This window comes from Eurosta solidaginis, chromosome 3, assembly GCF_040869045.1.
Source record: "Eurosta solidaginis isolate ZX-2024a chromosome 3, ASM4086904v1, whole genome shotgun sequence".
NCBI lineage: Eukaryota > Metazoa > Arthropoda > Insecta > Diptera > Tephritidae > Eurosta > Eurosta solidaginis.
This window is the reverse complement of record NC_090321.1, coordinates 65435940-65456924: the sequence shown is the minus strand read 5'-3', so window position 1 is coordinate 65456924 and position 20985 is coordinate 65435940. Positions and strand designations below refer to the sequence as shown.

Genomic DNA, 20985 nt, shown 5'->3' with positions numbered 1-20985 from the left:
TTTCTCGACCCTTTTTTTTTTGGGGGAGGGGGGTTGTGAACTGAGTTCATCCTAGTTCTACTCTACAAAAGAAGCTTCCATTATATCTTACTTTCAAGAATAATCCCAAGGTATTTACTACAATGGGGTTGATCTAGCCCAGCTTCCATGAAGGATAAGCAAACATCTTCGTAAGCACTATGATGAGGTCCGGCACATGATTACGCAGCCGTTTGATCCAGATAAGCATAATGAGCACTGTTGAGTGGCCGCACCTATTAAATGGGGCGAAGCACTGTTTACTCAACAACAACACAGATAGGTCGTCGTTTGAAATTCAATATATCAACTGAAAATACACAGATTTTTGTTTTAATTTTTATTATGAAACGAAATCAATAAAATTACACCAAAAAAATTTAATTAAATAAGTTTTAATCTCATATTTTCTAAATTCAATTTGTACGTGAAAATAATCAATGAAGGAATACTTTTTGTGGTGTGAAGAAATGAAAATAAAATAAAATAATGATGCTAAAATTATATACAAACAAACTAAAATACAAATTCGCACTTTCGATGCAAGATGAATTGAAATTTTGAAAAAAAAAAAAAAATTAGCCAAGATAATATTGAGGATATGGTGGTGGAAAGTAGCCGGGGAATGCGCCACCCGCATTTGGTTGCACAGGAATTGTTGTTGTTATATAACTCGTAGCACGCGTCGGCACAACCGCACTCGAGAAGATCGTCGTATACGCGGTACGTGCGCCGAATGTTAATTTCAAAACTTTACTATTCGTTTGTGTCGCAATCGTTTCGTGTACAATACTCGATGTAATCGTTTGGAATTGTTGTAATGGCAGCAGGAATGGATTGATTGAGGGTTGTATTGATGGGAATGGCAATGTGGTATCTGGTGTAAATTGTTGCTGTGTAAATTGTGGTATGCTGGGTAGCATAAGCGTTGGCAGCGTTTGTTGTTGTTGTTGTAGTGGTTGTGTAGTACTCTGTAACTTCCACATTGCCAGTTTTTGTATATCTTCAGCGGTTAAATTGCCACTCGTTTTGCCAAGGAGATCAGCTATGTCTGAGTATTTCGGACGATCTGGTTTTTCATCTTTCGTATTCTCTGCATTATCTTCATCACCAAATTCTAGTTCGAGATTTATTTCAGAACCAGCCTCATCAAGATTAGCACCAAAATCGGCAAAGCTATTTAACGGTATGTCCGTTTCTAACGGCGACATCGTTTTGGTTACAGTTATCAGACTTGTTATGTCATAAGTTTGTGTGAGCGTGATGTAAGATGTTTCATTGTGCACATCGTAAACGATCGGTAAGATTTGTGTGCGTAACTTTCTCGCTGTTGTAGTAAATGAATCCACAACAGTTTCTAAGCTTGGCGTTTCTTCGTGTTCGCCGATATGTAAAGCTTTAAGCGTTGCTATATTGGTATCGTGCTGCAAACTGGGCATGCGCGTTGACGTTGCCAAAATGTTTTCAGTTAGTGGACCATCTAATGTTGACACTTCAGTTGGATCGGGTGTGAGAGTTTTTTCTATTGTTGAGGTGACAGTTATAAAACGTGTCTTCTTCAAACCGCCGACCTGGAAGACATTAGAAAAATATTGGTAATTTTTGAAGTAAAATTAGCAAACCCCGCCTATGTTGTCCTGCCCGAAAAATCAATATCGATATTGTACTCTTCCTGTGCCGTCCTATCTCGATCTTAATCTTGCTTTTTTCCGCCTTTCAATATCCTTTGCCCTATTTTCTTTATTTTGCCTGTACATTTCTCTACTCGTTCTCCTCCTCTGCCCTTTCTTTATTACTTTCGTCTTCCTCTTTCTTCGCTCTCTCTATTACCTTGCCTCTCTTTTTACTTTCTCTATTCACTTTCCATTCCTCTTCCTCTACCTATTCCCATTCATCTTCGTGTGTCCCTTTCTATTCCTCTTTATCTACTTCTTCTTATTCCTTCCTATTCACATATGTTTTTCTCTCCATATTCCTATTCTTATTCATAATCCGAGTCCTAATCCTATTTCCTTCGGAGGGCAGAGTCAACATGTACATTGGTCCGAATATGGAAGTTCATATCTGGCAGATGCAACTGAAGAACGTTGTAAAGCTGCCCAGCAGCGAAATTGGCGGACAGTCATGTAAAGCAATACAGGTTTTTTTTTACGTTTAATGAATACCTCCGTACTGGTGCCACTATTGTAGGACTACATAAGACCCAACCAGCTAGGGACGCATTCAAAAGGTCTATAAAAGGGTACAATTGCCATTTCTTAGGACATCACAGTGTCAAAAGTGTCGATTAAAAGCACTGCGAGGGATAGTTCTGAAAATAGGAAGTGGCACCCTGTCCAGCGAAACGCTCGCCTCATTCCTCCAGTACCTGTTGTTGATGCTGTTGTTGTAGTGATAAAGATACTCCCCGAAGGTTTATGTGGAGTGTTATCGATGTTGATGGTCCTTTGCCCCGATATCGATCCGGTACGTTCTGCTAACAATCACCATTCAGGTATTAGCGCGATCATTTCGGAAACGAATAAATATGACCACACTGAAGCTTCTAGGTCATCTCACCTTTTCCCAATCAGCTACAGTAAGAAAAGTTTCCCAGAATATTAAGAGGCACCATATGGACTCCCATTGGACAGTGACACAGATAGTATCTGTCCAGCGTTTACTAAGCAGAATCTAGGACCATTCATACCGAAAAACTCCGATTCCCTTACAGCAGACTACATCTCGTTCAGTTGTACTCGTGCCGACCAAGGGATCCCATAACCGTTGCCTGGCATACTGCTTGGGTCCGAGACCCAAATTATTTTAATCTAATCTAAAATTAGATCGCAAGTGAGGTCACGTATGTACTTTCAAATAATCCACGATTGCACCATAGTTGAAGTCAAGCTTAAATAACCGCTTGGTTATCTCAGACTGTAGTAGCACTGTGTAGCGATCACACCGCGTTTTTAAGACCAACAAATTTCGCCCGGAAGGCGCAGTTATCGGGCAGCTTAAACTTAAGGCTTTCATCGAGTACTCTTAACTGACTTGGTGGTCAACAGTAAATATTGGCCATGTTTTGGAAACAGCTATTTATATCAAGAAGAAAATATGAAAGCGTGTTCCTTCATTCCTGCTGCTGAGTGATTTCTATCCAAACTATATTCCATTATTTCAAAGTCAATTGTTGCCAATTTAGTTCTTACCTGAAAAGCGTAAGGTGTCTTAATGGTCGCCAACTCATAGTAGGTATCCTTAAAATCGGCTGGTGTCGATATTTCTACATTCAATGTTTCCACAGGATGTTGATAGTTTCCAACCTGATCTATATTATTAACAACTGCACCATTTTGTGAACCCGACGATTCTAGGTCTACATTTTCGGATATCACATTAAGGCTGGGATTGCCAGCGAAAGGATCTACCACCTTGGTTGTATTACCCTCGGCGGCAGTTTTTCGTATTACCACACGTGGTTTCGGAGTTGTTGTATACTGCCATCTGCCTGGCGTGCGATTCAATTTAAACATGTAAACGCTTGTTGAAGCTTGTTGCTCGTCCACATTTGTGGGTTTTACTTTGGTACGGAAAGTTTTACGCGTAGGCTCAGCTGTGGTAGCCAATACAATGGCACTATTTTTGTGCCCGGATGATGATCTATTATGTTTGCTTTTTCTGTAATGATTGAGGACTAGTTAATAGTTTGTATGATTTTTTAGTAGATAAAATAACGGAATTAGAGTTGGCAACCCTGCAAAAATTGTTGGATTACGTGTTCCATTTTTTCATGTTGGAGTACTCTAACAATACTCTTTTGCAATGCGTTTGCGGACCACCATCAGCCGATCATTGCTGGTGTTTTAACGACACGATGACGATCGAACAGAGTTGCCAAAAGTAAAATATTGCATACAAATAACTGATAATAAAATTATAATATGGCAACTGTGATAAAATGCAACCGCTCAACTGGTTTTATGTATACATACTATAGTATAGAGAAATATTCAAAGAGGAATTGTGTCGGAATGAATTATCGGAGTGAATTTAATTTAAAAGACAAACAATTTTATTGGTGAAAAATAAAATAATTATAACCAAATATATAAAGGTAAAATATGGAATACAGCACACGTCACAAAAGATACGTCTCAGAAAATGGAGAGGGAAAAGTTTGCGCGTAGATTGAAAAATAGAGAAAATGCGACGCTCCAAATTGAAACGCCAGATAATGCCGGATCAGAGGTTATGGAATAGCTAGCATAGCACCAGAAGGCAATAATTTTTCGCCATATTCGGAATTTAGTTTGGTAGCAAAAAGACGAAAATTAATGAACGATTTAGGACTGTGGCATATAAGGACTAAACTATACAAATTACTTATAACAATATATACATACATGTAAATGAAACAATACAACTTTTGTATTTTACTACGAATATTCTTGTGTTATTTAGCACTTGCGTGAATAAAGAAACTAATATGATTTTATTTATAAATGTTATGTTTTATTTTGGGCGGCTTCTTCTCTAGCGATGGTTTTAAAAGTACTCTTCCATAGCTACTCCAAGGAGTAATGCTTTGAGAGTACTTTCTTAAGTAATCTCCTGTAGGCAGGGCCGTAGAGAGGAAATCCGGGTCCATTTGATTCATTTGAATTAATGACGTCTCATTCATGAAGCATTATTGATTACATCAAAAAAAAAAAAAATTTTCCCACATCAACTAAATGATTTTTGGACTAAGAGCTGAAAATTAAATTAACACAGAATATTTACAATTTATACTATTTTATTGCAATGTAGAAATAAAATTCTCTCCTAACAACCACATATTGTTTCAAATAATCTTTTCTAGTCATTTGGTAGCATTTTAATACATTTCTGATAAATTGAATGATGATTATAAATTTTAGTTATTCAATATAGAAGGTACGGATATCAAAGAGTGGCTTTTCTTGCTTTTTTTGCTGCAAAATTTTTTATTATAATATCAAAATTTAACTGTCTTGCGAAAACGGATTCAAGACAAAGCGTGGCAAGTCCTAAAACTCGCTCTTTAGATGAACACGATCTATGAAAGTTTTTGATTCTTGAAAGGACGCTGAAGGAACGTTCTGCACTAGTTACAGTGACGGGTATAGTGCAAAAGATACGTAAAGCAGCACAAATTCTGGGGAAAATTGTATACAGATTTTGAACATATGTAGATGGCATTTAGCAATTCCAATGGTGACAGAGCTTTATCAAAATTTGCTTCGTAAATGTGTTTGAAGTGAATTATTTCGCATTCTAAGCTTTGAGAAATGTCTGACTTGTATTTTTCGTCAAATTTTACTGCGATCGCCCGAACCGTAGCTTCATCCTTGTCTTCAAATTGCCACAAAAAGGAAAACGTCTCCTTCAAATTTCTCATAGCTGCAAATCGTTCAGTAATGCCAGTGATTAAAGAATCAAAGATCACCAGGAATGTATGGTTTTTAAAATCAGACTCTGAATTATTCGCAATCATCTCATTTAAATTATCTTCAGAACGTCTTTTGGGTTTTCTCTTTCGAATGTCCGGAATCTTTGGCGAGATGTTCAATTGAATAGCAACTGCATTCTTTTAAAATTGTTTCCCATTGGTTCCTTATCAACTTCAAATCAGCTAATAAGGCATCTAGATGTCGGACCTCAACATATATGGTGCCGTCTCTAGCTTGGAGCACCACGTTTCTTTCATTAATGGTAGTCAGTATTTTGAACCAAATTGAGGACAGCAAGATACATTCGAACTTGTTGATGTACTTGAGAATGCCGGTAACGTCTCCGTATGCTTACGCAATCAAATTTGGCTTATGTCTGAAAGACTATGAAGAGAGCTCGGTACATTTTTTTTGAGGATGTCCCATCGTTGTGGATTGCTGCTGAAAATAGTAAAACAATTTTGTACAACTCCGTAGAAACACCACATAAATTGAGACTGTGGGTTGCACAAGGCGAGTAATCAGCATTCGAGTTTTTGTAGAGAATGTGACGTAGTGCTCCGCTGTAAGCTCCTATCATATTGTCGCCGTTATCGTACCCTTGTGCACGACAATCTTTTAATGGGATTTCATGTTTACCTAGAGTATGGCAAATTAGATCAGCGATTTTCTGACCAGTTTTTTGGTTACAATTCACGAAAGCCAAAAACCGTTCTTGAATTGTAAGATTTGCTGCTGTCGAATTGAAATGGAGTTAGCGCAAAGTTAACGTAGCCAACGTGACTAGCATCAGGTATAGCATCAACGATAATAGCGAAATACTTGGCTTTCTTGCCTTGATCTAATATAGTTTCCCTCACGTGCTTTTCACAAATTTCTATAAACTTGTTCTGGATGTCTGGGGAAAGATAGTGAACTTGTACACGTTTGTGCTGCTGTTGTGAAATCCTAACTTTCTCCACAGCGTCTCTAAGTATCGGATCATAATGTCTTATGAGATCTTAGATGCCCAAAAAAATCCATTGTTTCGTTCACCAAGATATATACTTTCGCCTTTTAAAGCTAGGCCTCTTTCACCCAAAAATAAAATAGTGTCCAAAATTCTATATAAAATTTCTTTCCACTTTTGAGTTTCAGTGATTAGATGTTCATTGATAAGTGTATCAATTGTAGCCTCCTTTTGAATTAGATTTTGTAAAGATCGCCATTGAATATAACATTTAATGTTATCTTGAGTATTTTCGTGTGATGGCAGTTTATCGTATAGCTTCTTCCATACTGGAATTCTGGAATTTCGAATATCCGCCAGGACAACAAATTTTAGGTCGATTTAAAGTATTGGTGTTTAACAGACGACATGGTAGGCAATAAAGAGCATTGCTACTGGCACTAACCAGTCACGCTCCACTCTCTCTCCATTTGGCAAGATTCTGTTTAACAACGAGGTAGGAATTGCCTTGTCATGACAATCACGTGGAAAAATAACAGGACACTTTTGATGACCTCGACGAATTATTTCATTGACTTCTTCAGATCGCAAAAACTCATTATTCACGGTACTGATATCGAAGTCGTTCAAATAATCTGGACTTTAATACAGAGTTGGTGGTATTGTTGGAAGACCTTTTGAAGATGAACCTTCATCAGTGTCACCACGAAAACTTTCTGATTTCGGATTCATGTAAACATACATTTTTGTTTGATGCTTTTATTGTTTCCTCCTGTTCGAAGGCCCAGCCAAAAAATTATCAATATTCGTGGCTTTTGATATTCGGCTTAAAATTTACACATGGAACAACTAAAGACTCTCCTGAATTAAAAAAAAATGTCTTAGTACCCCTAAATCGCAGGCCACCTGAGAAACCCCGGGCCCGGGGGGAATCACCCCATTCCCCCTCGCCTCCCGTCGGGCCACCCTGTAGGTACTCCATTAGATAATCCATCGAGGGTGGTTTAACGAGTACTCTTTTGCTAGTATTCCAAGGAGTAATGTTTTGAGAGCAGTTTCGCAAGTAATCTCTGTTCGGTACTCCATGGAGTAATATTTCAGGAGCAGTTAGAGAGCACTGTTCCGCAGATACTACATAGAGTAGTTTTTCTGCAGTACTTTGGCATATGATCCTCTGTGGGTGCTCCATGGAGTACTACAGTCAAATTACTTTGGAAAGTACTCTCACGTATGTACTCTATGGAATACTCACAAACAAAGCGAGAGTGGGATCACCTACTCCTCTCCTAGGACATCGCAATGTTAATTGGAGCACATTTTTTGTATGAATACAGATTAGTTTTCGAACACTCCTATACTCCTAAAGGAGTATTCCTTACACTATTTATGGAGTACTCGCGTTTTTTGAAGGGAAATATTCATTCATTTGTAATTTTGTCATAGCGATTGAAAGCTCACAGTAGATCGCAGCGACAGCTTCAATCAAGAAATCACCACGATGGGGTGACTGTGACAGCGTCAGCGTCTGGCTTGCGCTCACAAACAATGGTTATCACATCAACAGCAAGCTGCGAAAACGTTAACAAGGTTATACAGAAATCGTAAAAAGTACTCGTCGTACAAAAAAGCAACCTAATGACGGAAAGGTTCCAGAAGTAGAACTTTCGCATCGCGATGATTTTAGGACAAAAGGTTTCCTCGAAATCATCGACAATCTTTACAGTGAAATCAAACGACGTGCGAAAGTGTATATGCAAGTTTCAGAGAGATTTGCATTTCCCATCAACTTTTCTCTAAGTGATGGGGAGACCTCCACGAACTATAAATAACTTAGTTCGTTTTTATTCTAGAGATTTGGAAGAATTTTTCATTGAAATGAAACAATTGCAAAGTTACGTGAACTCCAGATACACTGGTGCACAAAAAACTCATAGTCATTTGTATAAGACTCTAATGGAAGATCAATTAGCCGATGTATTTCCTAGCACAGAAAAAGCCCTTCGGATTTTTTTTTAAGATTAATGATCACAAATTGTGCTGCCGAACGATCCATCTCGCAATTAAAAAGAATCAAAGCTGCTGAAAGAGCTACAACGCGACAAGGGCGACTCGGGATGTTAGGTATACTTTGCACTGAGTCAGATTTATTGAACGAAATCGATATTGATGATATAATTGATGAATTTGCCGAAAACAAATGTAGAAAACGACATCTTTAAAACGTAGATAGTAATTTTATTGATATTATTACATTGTGACAATAAAATTTTTAGGAAAGATATAAGTTTAGATTTTTTAATCGAAAAAAGAAGGGAACGGACGTAAAAAAGGGCCCCCAAAATGGTGGTTGCCTAGGGCCCCGTTGAGGGTTAATGCGGCCCTGCAAACGCCCCTTCGATTTGTGCATCAAAAAATAGCGGTAAATGCCACAGCGCTGTGATTGGGTGAACTGCGATTTAGATCATATCACTATTCAGTAACAGTCACATGAAAAAAAATCGCATTGTTGTTCAAATATCGCGTGATCTGCCAACTCTTAACTGCACTTGACCATGGCGGAACTATACAAGGTGGCAGCACGGTGACAGCTGATTTGTACTTTTTTTAATATGATTTGATACATCAACATCCGCCGCAGTACGATTTTGATATTAGTCCATCGATTTGCGAAAACAAAGTACATGGAAGTTTCATTTATATTTGTAGGTATGTCACCGTGGTGCCACCTTGTATGGTTCCGTCATGCATTTGACTTACCTTTTTGGTTTACTACGCGTCGAACTCTTTTTATGACTACGACTATTTTGTGACGTTTCAGTTACAGCTTCAGTTATGGTTGCTTGTTCTTGTTCATTTGCGTTAGCCCGATAGCCTTTGCTGCTACTTGGTCTATTCGCACCATTTGGACGATTTTTTTTGGATTCTTGTGGTGCCGGTGATTTAGGTAACGTGGGGCTTGTTGTTTTTAGCACGCGCAGTGATGGCGTAGCGGAATTTCTTATTTTTGGTTTTTTCCCTTTTGGACCGCTTGGCGAATGCGGTTTATTATGATGAGCTTGACTGGCTTGCAATCTATTTGTTGCGGTTTCATGCACAACTGTTGGGTCGGGTGCACTTTCTTGTGTTCGCCTTTGATTGTGTCTGTTACGCGGTTTATCTGTTGCTTTGTTGTTAATAACCCGATAGGTCTCTTCGGCGTATTCGGTTGGTTGGCGCGACAGTAAATCATATTCAAATCCATTATTCTCTATTTGTAAAGTTGGTTGCTCTTCGGCGGGAGCGATGGGTTCAATAGGTTCAGCTGATTGATCCAGTAGAGCTGGAGCGGCCATAACTACCGAGCTATTCGTTACTACTTTATTACTTTTATTGTTGGTTTTCTTATTTTGAGCCTCAGGACTGTTAGTTTTTGCTTTCTTTTTCTCTGCAGCAGGTTCTGCTAGTACAGGTGGAGCAGCAATAATTAACGGGCTAGTCGTCACTACATTAATACTGTTTTTATTGGTTTGAGCCTCAACGATATTGCTTTTCACTTCCTTTTCCTCTTTCTCAACGGCCTTCTCAGTTGGCGGTATATCAGGTTTCGTTTCCCTAATTGGTTCTTCAGATGGTAACTTATCGTAATGTGTCGGCTTTGTAGGTTTCGTGGCCGTTGATTCGTCTGATCTTGTCGATACCGTTGAAAAATTTGCCGGTGGCTCATTGGAATCCTTTGCCTTTGTAGGGTTAATATTATCGTCCTCAGGTGGGTCCTCAACGAATGGCTTTGTTTCAATTATATTTGTTGGTATATCAACTTTCTCTGCAAAGATATCAGTGAAAGAATTACAGATTTACGATTTGAATGTTTCATCAACCGTGTAAGGAGTAGGCTGAAATGAAGGTACTGATTTTATCCACTACTATTGCTCGTGGGTCTTAAGGAAGTATAAAGCGGATAGAGAGAGATGTTTACAAACTCAAGTCTTTGTTAGCTTACTTAACGTCCTGCGGCCCTTCTCAGTATATCTGGCCCAAGAGTGTATGGACCTGGTTTTTTCAAAGGCTTAGGCAACACTTTGTCAATCCAGGGTCATGAGTCATGACTCAAACCTTAAATGGTTAAAGCAACACTACTTATGCCCCATGTTCGAATACTCGCGACAAAGAACTGGCATGTAAGGACCGAAGCTTTTCGTACCGATAGACATGAGAGCGGGATAAAGCGGTGGCCTCACTCATCTGTATATAACGAATGAAGTAGTTGAGAGCGAATCGCAACGGGCATCAATTCCATTGTGAGGTGACCGTTGGCTGGTAGGCAACAGTTGAGTTGCAGTAAACGATTGCGGGAGCTGCAAACCAAGGGTAGTAGCAGCTACCGGATATTGACGGAGCACCGATAGTTGGTTCTCACCTGAGTTATAGATCTGGGCTTTGAATACAATCTAGAGGGTGGTAAGAGTGAGCAGCAGAGCGATTGATACCGAAGTGCCGGTAGAGCGATATCTAACATGCCAGTGAACAAGATGGTAATAGACTGTGACTTTGCTTTCCTTCAAAGGCTGCTCGTTGTAAAGACGGCGAGGACGGAGATGAAGCCTGTAAGGCTGTACCTCGAAATTTACAAGATTATAAAGCGAGTGCGAAGCAAATGCTCTCTTGATTTGATGGAACTCTATTGGGTCACCACTACCTGCTCATGGACAACTTATATTCGGCCGATATTGGTCAGCTTGTATATGTTATTTATTTCACCTGCTCCTTAAATTTGGCTCACTTAAGCAGATAATGACCACGGAATAGCAAGAGAAAGTGACCTGACTAGACAGCCCTACCCTAGAGCTCTTTCTGTCGGTAATTTGTAATGCATCCTTCAGTGCAATACTTTCTTGGCCATAATATGACCTAACCAGCGAGGCCTTTGCGTTTTTATTCGCTCATCATCATACCTTCTTCAATACTCGCCGTCTTCATTACGGACACGACCATAAATCTTCCGGAGAACTTTTCTCTCGAGCACTCCATGAGCCATTCCATCTTCTCTCACCACCGTCCATGATTCCGAGCCATACACCAGGACAGTTATGATAAGCGAATTATGGAGCGTGATTTTTGTTCGTCGAGAGAGGACTTTACTTTTCAATTGTCTACTTAGTCCAAAGTAGTATTTATTGGCAAGACTTATTATCCGTTTAATTTCTGAGCTGACATTGTTTTTGCTATTAATGCTGGTTTCCAAATAGGCGAAATCTTTCACAGTCTCGAGTTTATAACCGTCACAGTGACGTGGCTGCCAAGGCGCGGATGAACCTGTTCTTTCTTGGATGACATCAAGTACCTTTTCTTGTCCTCATTGACCGCAATACTCACTTTCGTTTGCTTCTTTATCTAACCCCGAGAGAGCAGAGCTCACATCGCGTTATGAAGCCACTTTGTCAATTCATAGGCAACCCAGCTCTACGAGTTACAATTTAAGAGTGCAACATGAGGGTAACCCTTTTTTCCAGAAACGAAAACGCCATGATTAAGATATTTTGTCGAGATGATGGTATAATAGTTTTTTGGTTTTATAGAGACTCTTTGTTAGTTTATCAATTACAAATTAGTTTTAAATAATTGGAAGTTTTCTATTTTGATACATACCAACTGTTGGAATACTTTGTGGTGAAAATACCATAACTGTATTGCCTATTGTTGTGGTAAAATCCAAAAATCCATAAACAGTCTGCGTAACAAAAGTACCATCACCGTTAACAGATGAGAGAAGATTAACTGTAATATAGTCAAGACAAATTGTATGGTTGGTATTATGTATTATTAATGAAAGGATTTATAAAAAAATCTGTCGCCGGATTCCAACTACAGACTAGCCCAAACTCCAGCTTTCGCTACCACTAAAACTCCATCGCTAAAAATATCTAAAACAGTATCAAGTGCTCGGAAAAGTATGCCACATTTAGTTCCATATGATCTTTAGAAATAACAGCCAAGGTCCTATGTCTTCCAACAATGAATTTCTAGACGGAATGTCTGAGCTGTGCCTTCAACAAACCAACATCCAATCGAATAAATTCGGAAGAGTGTTAGATTTAGCCTTTGTGGATGATGAATCTAAATATTCCATTAGTCGATGCGAACCCATTATTGAACCTGAAGATGCTTACCACCCTTCCCTCAAAATAGTTTACGAAGTTGTAAATTATGCTTGTAACAGCAGAAATAAACGATACAACTCCAGTTATCGCTTCGACTTTGCGAAGGCCAATTTTAAAAAATTAAATCGTGATCTATCTCGAATAGTGTGGCCAATATCTAATGCTGATGTGGAGCAAAGCGTTTCTCACTTTTACAATACCATTTACTGTCTTTTTGAAAAATACGTACCTAAGCGGATTTGTGTACATTCCGATACAAGCCAAGTATGGTTCACTAAAGAGCTGAAAATTTTAAAGAATAAAAAGTCTCGATCTTTCAAGTTGTTCAAAAAGACGGGTTTACATAACCATTATTTACAGTACTCGATTCTACGCTGCAAGTATTTTCAATTGAACAAAAAGTGTTACAAAGCTTATCTTTGTAAAATGAAAAGAAATATAACTTTCAACCCGAAGGCATTTTACGGATTCGTAAACTCTAAACGCAGGGTGAAAGGGTTTCCATCATCCATGAATTCCAAGATAATATTTCCAGCGATGATCAAGAGATCGCCGACTTCTTTGCGGAATTTTTCAAATCAAATTACTCTATTGAGACCAACGTTTCACCTAATGAATACCCATACCATATTGATTCATGTTATTCAATCAGAGCTCCATTTATATCTTCAAAAGATGTATTATCTTATTTAAAAACTTTAAAAGTATCATATTCATACGGCCCCGACAGGATCCCGACACACTTTCTTAAAAAATGTGCTGCAAACATCTATCAGCCGCTAACAGATTTATTTAATTTATCTTTAATTTATGGCGTTTTCCCAACAATATGGAAGGCACCTTTTCTTATTCCGCTTCATAAAAATGGAAGCAAGTCTTCAATAGAAAACTACCGGGGCATAGCAAAGTTATCCGCTATCCCAAAGTTATTTGAGGCTATTGTTACCCACCACCTAACATTCTCTATTTCCCCCATAATTGCAAGCTCGCAGCATGGCTTCTGTAAAGGCAAATCATCTATCACCAATTTACTAGAATTTACCACCCACGTTTCTAATGGATTTAGAAAAGGCCTTCACACTGATGTAATTTACACCGATTTCAGTAAATCTTTCGACAAAGTATCACACCCATTACTTATTCATAAGCTCAGTCAACTCGGTTTTCAACCCCGTCTTATATGTTGGATTTCTTCGTATCTTGGTTATCGTACGCAAAAAGTAATCTTTAAAAATATACTTTCTGGGGTCATCAATGTTTCTTCTGGTGTTCCTCAGGGCAGCCATCTTGGTCCGATTCTGTTCTTGTTGTTCATAAACGATATATCTGGTACAATTAAATACTCAAAAATCTTGATGTACGCAGACGATGTAAAACTTTTCAAATCATGTGCCTCGGTTGAGGAACATTCCTTGCTTCAAATGGATTTAAATCACTTGGTTGCCTGGTGCAATGTAAATTATATGCCGCTCAATCTCAAAAAATGTAAATTCATGTGTTTTTCTCGGAGAGTTTCGCCACCAGCTTCATATACAATTAACAACTATAGTCTAGAAACTGTAAATAATTTTATTGACTTGGGAGTCATGATGGATTCCAAACTTAGTTTCAATCTTCATATTAATGCTACAGTGAATAAAGGCAAAGGTGTTTTTGCATTTGTTAAACGGTGGTCAAAAGAATTTAACGACCCTTACATAACTAAAGCACTTTTTACAACATTAGTTAGGCCAATATTAGAATATGGCTCGATAATTTGGAATCCGCGTTATCAAGTCCATGCAGACAGTCTCGAATCAATACAAAAACAATTTTTACTATTTGCCTTAAGAAATTTCCAATGGGACTCTTTAACTAATCTTCCACCTTATACTAATCGATTAAAGCTTATCAATCTTCCAACTCTTGCTAGTCGAAGGGAAATGCTTGGTGTAATATTTATGACAAAACTTTTAAATGGATCAATTTCGAGCCCATTCCTTCTGAATGAAGTGAACTTTTGCGTTCCCTCTCGGACATCGAGACACTTCAAACCTCTTCTGCTGAAACAATGTAGAACGAATTTCGAACAAAATGAACCTTTTCGGCGTTTATGCCAAGATTATAACACTCACTCAAACACATTTGATATCTCTGACTCCCTTTTTTCTATAAATAAGATTGCTCTCACCTCTCTAAATTAATGTATAATACGTTTGCTTCTGTTCTCTTTAAGTATTACGCTTGGCTGATGAAATTTCTTCTGTAGCTGAGCAGTCTCAGATCGTGACGCTTGACAAACCGCTGCCCATCAAAGACTCGGCAAAATAAAAAAAAAAAAAAAAGTTATTATATATATATATAAATCGATCGCGTGAACAGGATTAGCCTGGTTTCATTGGGCCACTTGAGGGCAGCGCGCTGCCACAAAGTCCATTAAAAAAAAAAAAAAAAAAAAAAAAAAGAAGAGTTAGGCTGTTATTCTATGTGACAATATGTTAGTAAATGTTGCATACTTTACGGCACACTTGATAGTGCTAAGATATTTTTGGCGTTGGAGTTTCAGCTCTATGAAAGCTGGAACTTGTGTGCTCAGCCTCTATCGCCATATCAAAATTTAGTTTTAGGTGCGCCTAAAGGTAGGGAACTTTTAGTTATAAAAAGATGAATAATGATATATGTCAGTATGAAAGATCAGTATCAGCAACCTTATTGTATTTTTTTTGGCAGATTTTTTTGCGATTTTGTTTTAGCTTTAGTTGCCCCCAAATTCTAAGCTTCACTAGCGCTAAATCTCCATGGTCAAAAATATCTAAAACAGTAACAAGTGCGCACAAAATTATGCAAGATTTAGAAGCCTATGAGCACAGGGAATAGCAGCTTAACTCCAATACTTTACGTAGGACTTAGACGGTGGACGGCACTCGATATCGAATCTAACAAGAGCAAAGTAACGAGAGTGCAGAGGATGGCGGCAATGCTTACCAGCTGTGCCCTTCCCTCCACTCCCACCAAAGCTCTTGAAACCATATTATTCCTTCTCCCCACTAATCTATATGGAAAATATTGTGCCTCCAGCAACGCGGCAAGGCTCAACGCAATCGAACCATGGAGGGACTGCGGGTTTGGTCACACCCGGATCTTGAAGCAGGTCCCCCAAACCTTCTTAAAGTTGGACCATACAATACCGTCCCCTTGCTGGGACAACAAATTTTCCACAAAAATCCCAGAGAGGAAAGAGTGGGCAAACGGCAGGGAGCCGGGATCTCACGAAATCTTCGTTTTTACAGATGGCTCTAAACTGAAAAACAGAGTCGGCAGCGGAATATTCTCAGGGAAGCTCAATCTAAGCGAGAGCTTACGCTTACCCGACCACTGCAGTGTTTTTCAGGCTGAACTTATAGCTCTCTGGGAAGCAGCCCTCTATCTTGCTAACCTGCAGGTTCAATTTTCTCGGACAGCCAAGCTGCCATAAAATTCCTGCACTGCAGTAACACCTCGTCACTAGTGGCGTTGAAGTGCAGAGAAACCCTCAACAAACTAGCTGATAATTGCACCCTCAGCATAATATGGGTTCCTGGCCACTGTGATATCTCAGGAAACTGCGCTGCGGATGAGCTAGCTAGGGAAGGCACCAACCTGCAAACAATAACCTCCGCTGTTTGGGCCAGCCCTCCCCTAAACACCTGCAAACACTGCTTACGATCTCTATTCACGGATCAAGCAAACACCAGATGGGCCATGGAACCTACATGTAGAATATCCAAGCAAATCTGGCCTAAGCTGGATGAAAAGAGATCGCAATCGATGATACTGTTAAACCGTATCTCTATAGGCCTACTAGTGGGCCTTCTTACAGGTCACTGTCTCATGGGCACTCATGGTGCCTATATGGGCCTACAGAAAATGACTTCTGCCGCAGCTGTAGGGACGAGGAGTAGATAGAAAGCGTAGAGCACTATCTGTGCCACTGTCCCGCGCTGTCAAAAACCAGGTACCGATGCCTCCACAGACACTCCTTTGGGTACCTTGCGTAGCTTGAATCTGCAAACAAAAACGACATCTTGCGTTTCATCAGGCAAACGCGCTGGTTTAGCCTCACTGGGGTCTAAACATTCTTTGGAAGTAGGGGAAAAAAAAAAGTAGGGAAATAAGAAATAGGGGCCCCCGCGTGATAGCACAACGGGCCACAATGGCCTACGTGAGTCTCCGCTTGGACAGCGAAGGCAGCCGCTTCAACCTAACCTAACCGAGATGGTTATTCCTTATGACCATATGGTACTAAATGTTGCATACTTTTCTCCGCACTTGATAATGTTTTAAAGATTTTTAGCGACGGAGTTTTAGCGTTAGCGAATGTTGGAATTTGGGGGCTGATTTTAGTATCCGGTTATTACACACGACAGAATTAAGCTTACCATACAATATGAAAAGGATGAAAAAATATCTGTAGTCCATATTTGCAACTTCTTGAAAAGCTTTCTAGGGTGTTTATTTCGAAGATAGTTTTTAGCTGGAATTAAGATATAAAAAATAAGTTTTTATTAAATAATTCTCAAAGTACTTCTAATACGGTTCCAAAATTTTAATCTAAAAATTTATTGTAATTGTTTAAGGCAAACCAATATTATCAGAGCAGCTTGTTTGCGCTAGGTCATTGCTTTTAATGGGTTACCTACCGAAAGTGAGTTTACCAGAACCGGAAACGAAATCGGTTTTCTCAAGACAAATGTAGAGAAAACGGAAGCCGAAGCAGGTTAAGGATACCATTAATTGGCGATTAACTGTCGAAGCGATTTTGGTCGTTTCGTAACAAACCACGACAGCTATACCTGTTTTACTTTAGCTTACGTCAATTGGGATGACAAATCTTTCTCCACCAGCTTCTTCCAACTAAGTGGAGGTCTCGCGCTTCCTCTGATTTCAAACTGCGGTATCGAATGATCATTCTTGGCTGGATAGACTTCGTCCAGGCGCATAACACCACCTAGTCTTTGAGTTTTTATTCACTGCACTATCTTCATATCTGCATGAAGCTCATTCACTTCATCATTATACGTTCTTCGATACTCGCCGTCGGCACCACGAACAGGACCTTTAATCTTAGGGAGAAATTTTCTCTCCAACACTCCAAGGTTATGGATATAGTAAAATATAATAAAGTGTTTTTGTACCATTTTACCAGATAGGCTCCCGTTATAAAAGTGATTCCGAACAGTCGCAAATGAAATCGGAATCAGAAGTCTATATCAATCGGAAGCTCGGATTTTCTGTTACAACTTACTGATAGAGATTTTTATAATATATTTTATACCAAAATAATTCGTGGAAAGTCACCAGCACCACGGTTGTAAAGTAGCTAAGGACACCGAAAAAGTACTGTCACTCCGGGAGCATTTCACCGTAACCACGTCATTGCCGTTAAATCAATAACACACTGATTATAATAGCATAACCCGAACCGTTGTCAGCTCGTGAACTAAAGGGCAGTTTAAAATTGACTTATCCATATCCATATAAAACAGCTGATCAATCAATCAATCAAATCAATGTAATTGGTCAATGGCGCCATACCATAACGCTCACTCCATAACCATACAATAGCCAAACAATTGGTTTTTGGTTTTTCGCCATATCCATAACCTAAAAATATTTGCATTGGTGAATTTATTAGCTTTTTTTTTATATTTTATTTATTGTTTTGTATACGTTTTGCCTAAGAAACTTATTGTTTTTGGAGTATGTTCGTAATTTTTTGCGCTTTTCTTCATTTTTATGAAAATTTTACGATTTTTAGGTTAAGGCATCAGTAATTGATGCCAATTGCTATGGATAGGTAAAAATATGGTTATGACTATGGCGTTATGACTATGTCAATTTTGTCAGGCCCTTAAGCTGCTTCACGAAACCAATACAATTTTAGTAGCAGCTCATGAACAGTGCCATCTAGGGTAATTTTTCCAATGCTAGCAAACTTTTTCTTTCTGCTATCAACACATTCCTTTTATATTACCCGTTAAGCGGGAGTCATTGGTGCCGTATGTCGTATCGCTGTAGTCGTATCCCTAACGAAATTAGCTGTTCATCGTTACGACGGTAAACCAAAAACAAATTGGTTGGCTAAGATACAGTTACGACCTTAGCGGCACCAATAATCGATTGCATTGATTCTCATAAGCAATGTCTGCAGCTTTATGCAGAGGAGTAGGGCCGACAACGGAAACTTGTAATCCACTTTCGTGTGTAATCTGACTGACTACTAAAGAGCCGCATAGAACTGATTTCGTGCCTGCCTCTAGACCTACTGATAATCGAAATTTAAAAGCAACATGATTTAGTTAAACGGATCACAGATAATTTCCAAAAGATTATCGGGTCCATGAGTGAGCTGGAACCCTAACCAGAGTCTACACAGGTTTGTTACAGGCGGGCTACCAGCACGCTGCTTTTTTTCAAAGTTTTATAAGAAAAAATATTCGTCATCGGTAAAAATTGCCGGTATTACCAACTTTTTTAGAAGCTGGACAATGACTTTCTGCTAGCGAAGTTGTCTCTGCAACTACGGTGTCTCTGTCAAGAAATCGGAGACAATCCAGTGAATACGCTTTATTGGGAATGACCGAAGATTATCCTATAATGCCTGTCGGTCAGAAAATAATCTATTTCCGCGCTTTAAAAAAATTAACAGGTAAGGACGGACTTCATACCTTTCATGAATGGGGCTGAATAATAATCTTATCCCATTCGTAATATCCAAATAATTTGCTGTATAAGATATGAAATATAGAGTGAACAGATGTACATACCTAAGAGATTTTTAAGATAAATATAAAATAAACAAGTAAGGAAGGTTAAGTTCGGGTGTAACCGAACCTTACATACTCAGCTGTCAAATTACACCTAGCAAAACTTTTAAATTACCTTCTTTTAAAAGTGGGTGGTGCCACTCCCATTGTCCAAAAATTTACTAACTTTCTATTCTGCGTCATAAGGTCACCTACAAAGTTTCATCGCTTTATCCGTCTTTGGTAATGAATTATAGCACTTTTGCGGTTTTTCGAAATTTTCGATATCGAAAAAGTGGGTGTGGTTATAATCCGATTTCATTAATTTTAAATAGCGATCTGAGATGAGTGCTTCCGAACTTACATACCAAATTTCATTAAGATACCTCTAAATTTACTCAAGTTATCACGGACAGACGGACGGATGGACTGACGTACATGGCTAAATCAATTTCTTTTTTCGCCCAGATCATTTTGATATATATAATCCCATATCTATATCGATTAGTTTATGCCGTTACGGGGTACCGTTATGCGAACACACTTAATATACTCTGTGAGCTCTGCTCAGCTGAGAATAAAAATAGGTAGATACTTTGTGTGAGTATGCAAGGTTCACGTTTTTTGTGGTATGCAAGATATATCTATGACAATGAATCACTTATCTCAACAATATATAACGTATACGTAAGCATTGTGTGAAATTTGAAGCTCTTGGCTGTTAAAATGGTGTAGAAACTGCGAAAAGTTTCTTATCTGAACAACCGGTTGTAGGGGACAATTGCTGTATATACGACAGATCTCATCCATTTTTTTTTTCAATACACGAAAGCATATGGTGAAGTTTGAAGTTTCAATCTGTTAAATTGAGGAAGATGTGACAAAAATCCTCTTTTCTGAAAAATCGGTTGTATGGGGGATATATGTTACAGTGGTACGATCCGGGCGGTTCCGACAAATGTGTAATCGGACTCCCAAATATAGCCCGCTCACCAAATTTTATTAAGATATCTCAAAAATTTAGGGACTAGTTTGCATACAAACAGACAGACGGACAGTCGGAGATGGCTAAATCAACTCAGCTCTTCATCTTGATAATTTCGGTATATTTTTTGGTGGGTCTATCTCTTTTCCTTAAAGGACTTAAAATTTTGAGATTCGTGACAAAGTTAATATACCATTTCAATTTCAAGAAAGGTATAAAAACAATAATTTATTTAATAATTTGGGAAAAATTTAAACAACGTGACATCAGGACGGACAAGGCGACAGCTGTTTCGATTATACCTTGTAAATCTCTTCAAAGCCTTTTCTCCCGGGAGTGGGATTTGAACCCGCACTCCTACGTTAGTTGAAAGTGTTACAAACGCATTCAGCCACGTCATGCCTTAGTTGTTGTAAATTTTTTCCCAATTGCCTTCTCTGCATATTTAATCTTTTACACACTGCATACTTCGTATGTAATTATGTGTTAAAGTTATTCTTGGTGGTAAAATAGACAAAATTGGTTAATTCGTTGTAGTTTTATAAATAGAACAAAAACAGCAACAATACCAAGTTTCTTTGAAAACCGCCTTACCACGTAGCATGGAGCTACGGAAAAAGTGCAAAGGAAAGTGAGGTGCAACGCTATAGCCGATATACGAATGTGATGCCTTTAAGCT

The 20985-nt window shown here is 38.7% G+C and overlaps 1 protein-coding gene across 7 annotated transcripts in view; it reads right to left on the bottom strand.

Annotated features, from left to right (window-relative positions):
- Positions 1-343: 343 nt before the first annotated feature.
- The window catches only part of LOC137243859 (proteoglycan 4), a 71188-nt gene continuing 50546 nt past the window's right edge, over positions 344-20985 (bottom strand). For all 7 annotated transcript variants that reach the window (XM_067772076.1, XM_067772077.1, XM_067772075.1 and 4 more), the window contains 5 exons: positions 16955-17049; positions 12046-12174; positions 9178-10222; positions 3210-3678; positions 344-1589 (listed from right to left, as the gene is read on the bottom strand). In XM_067772076.1, coding sequence (XP_067628177.1) covers positions 597-1589; positions 3210-3678; positions 9178-10222; positions 12046-12174; positions 16955-16994 — 2676 coding nt within the window. In that variant the 5' untranslated portion in view covers positions 16995-17049 and the 3' untranslated portion in view covers positions 344-596. The remainder of the gene's footprint in view (positions 1590-3209; positions 3679-9177; positions 10223-12045; positions 12175-16954; positions 17050-20985) is intronic.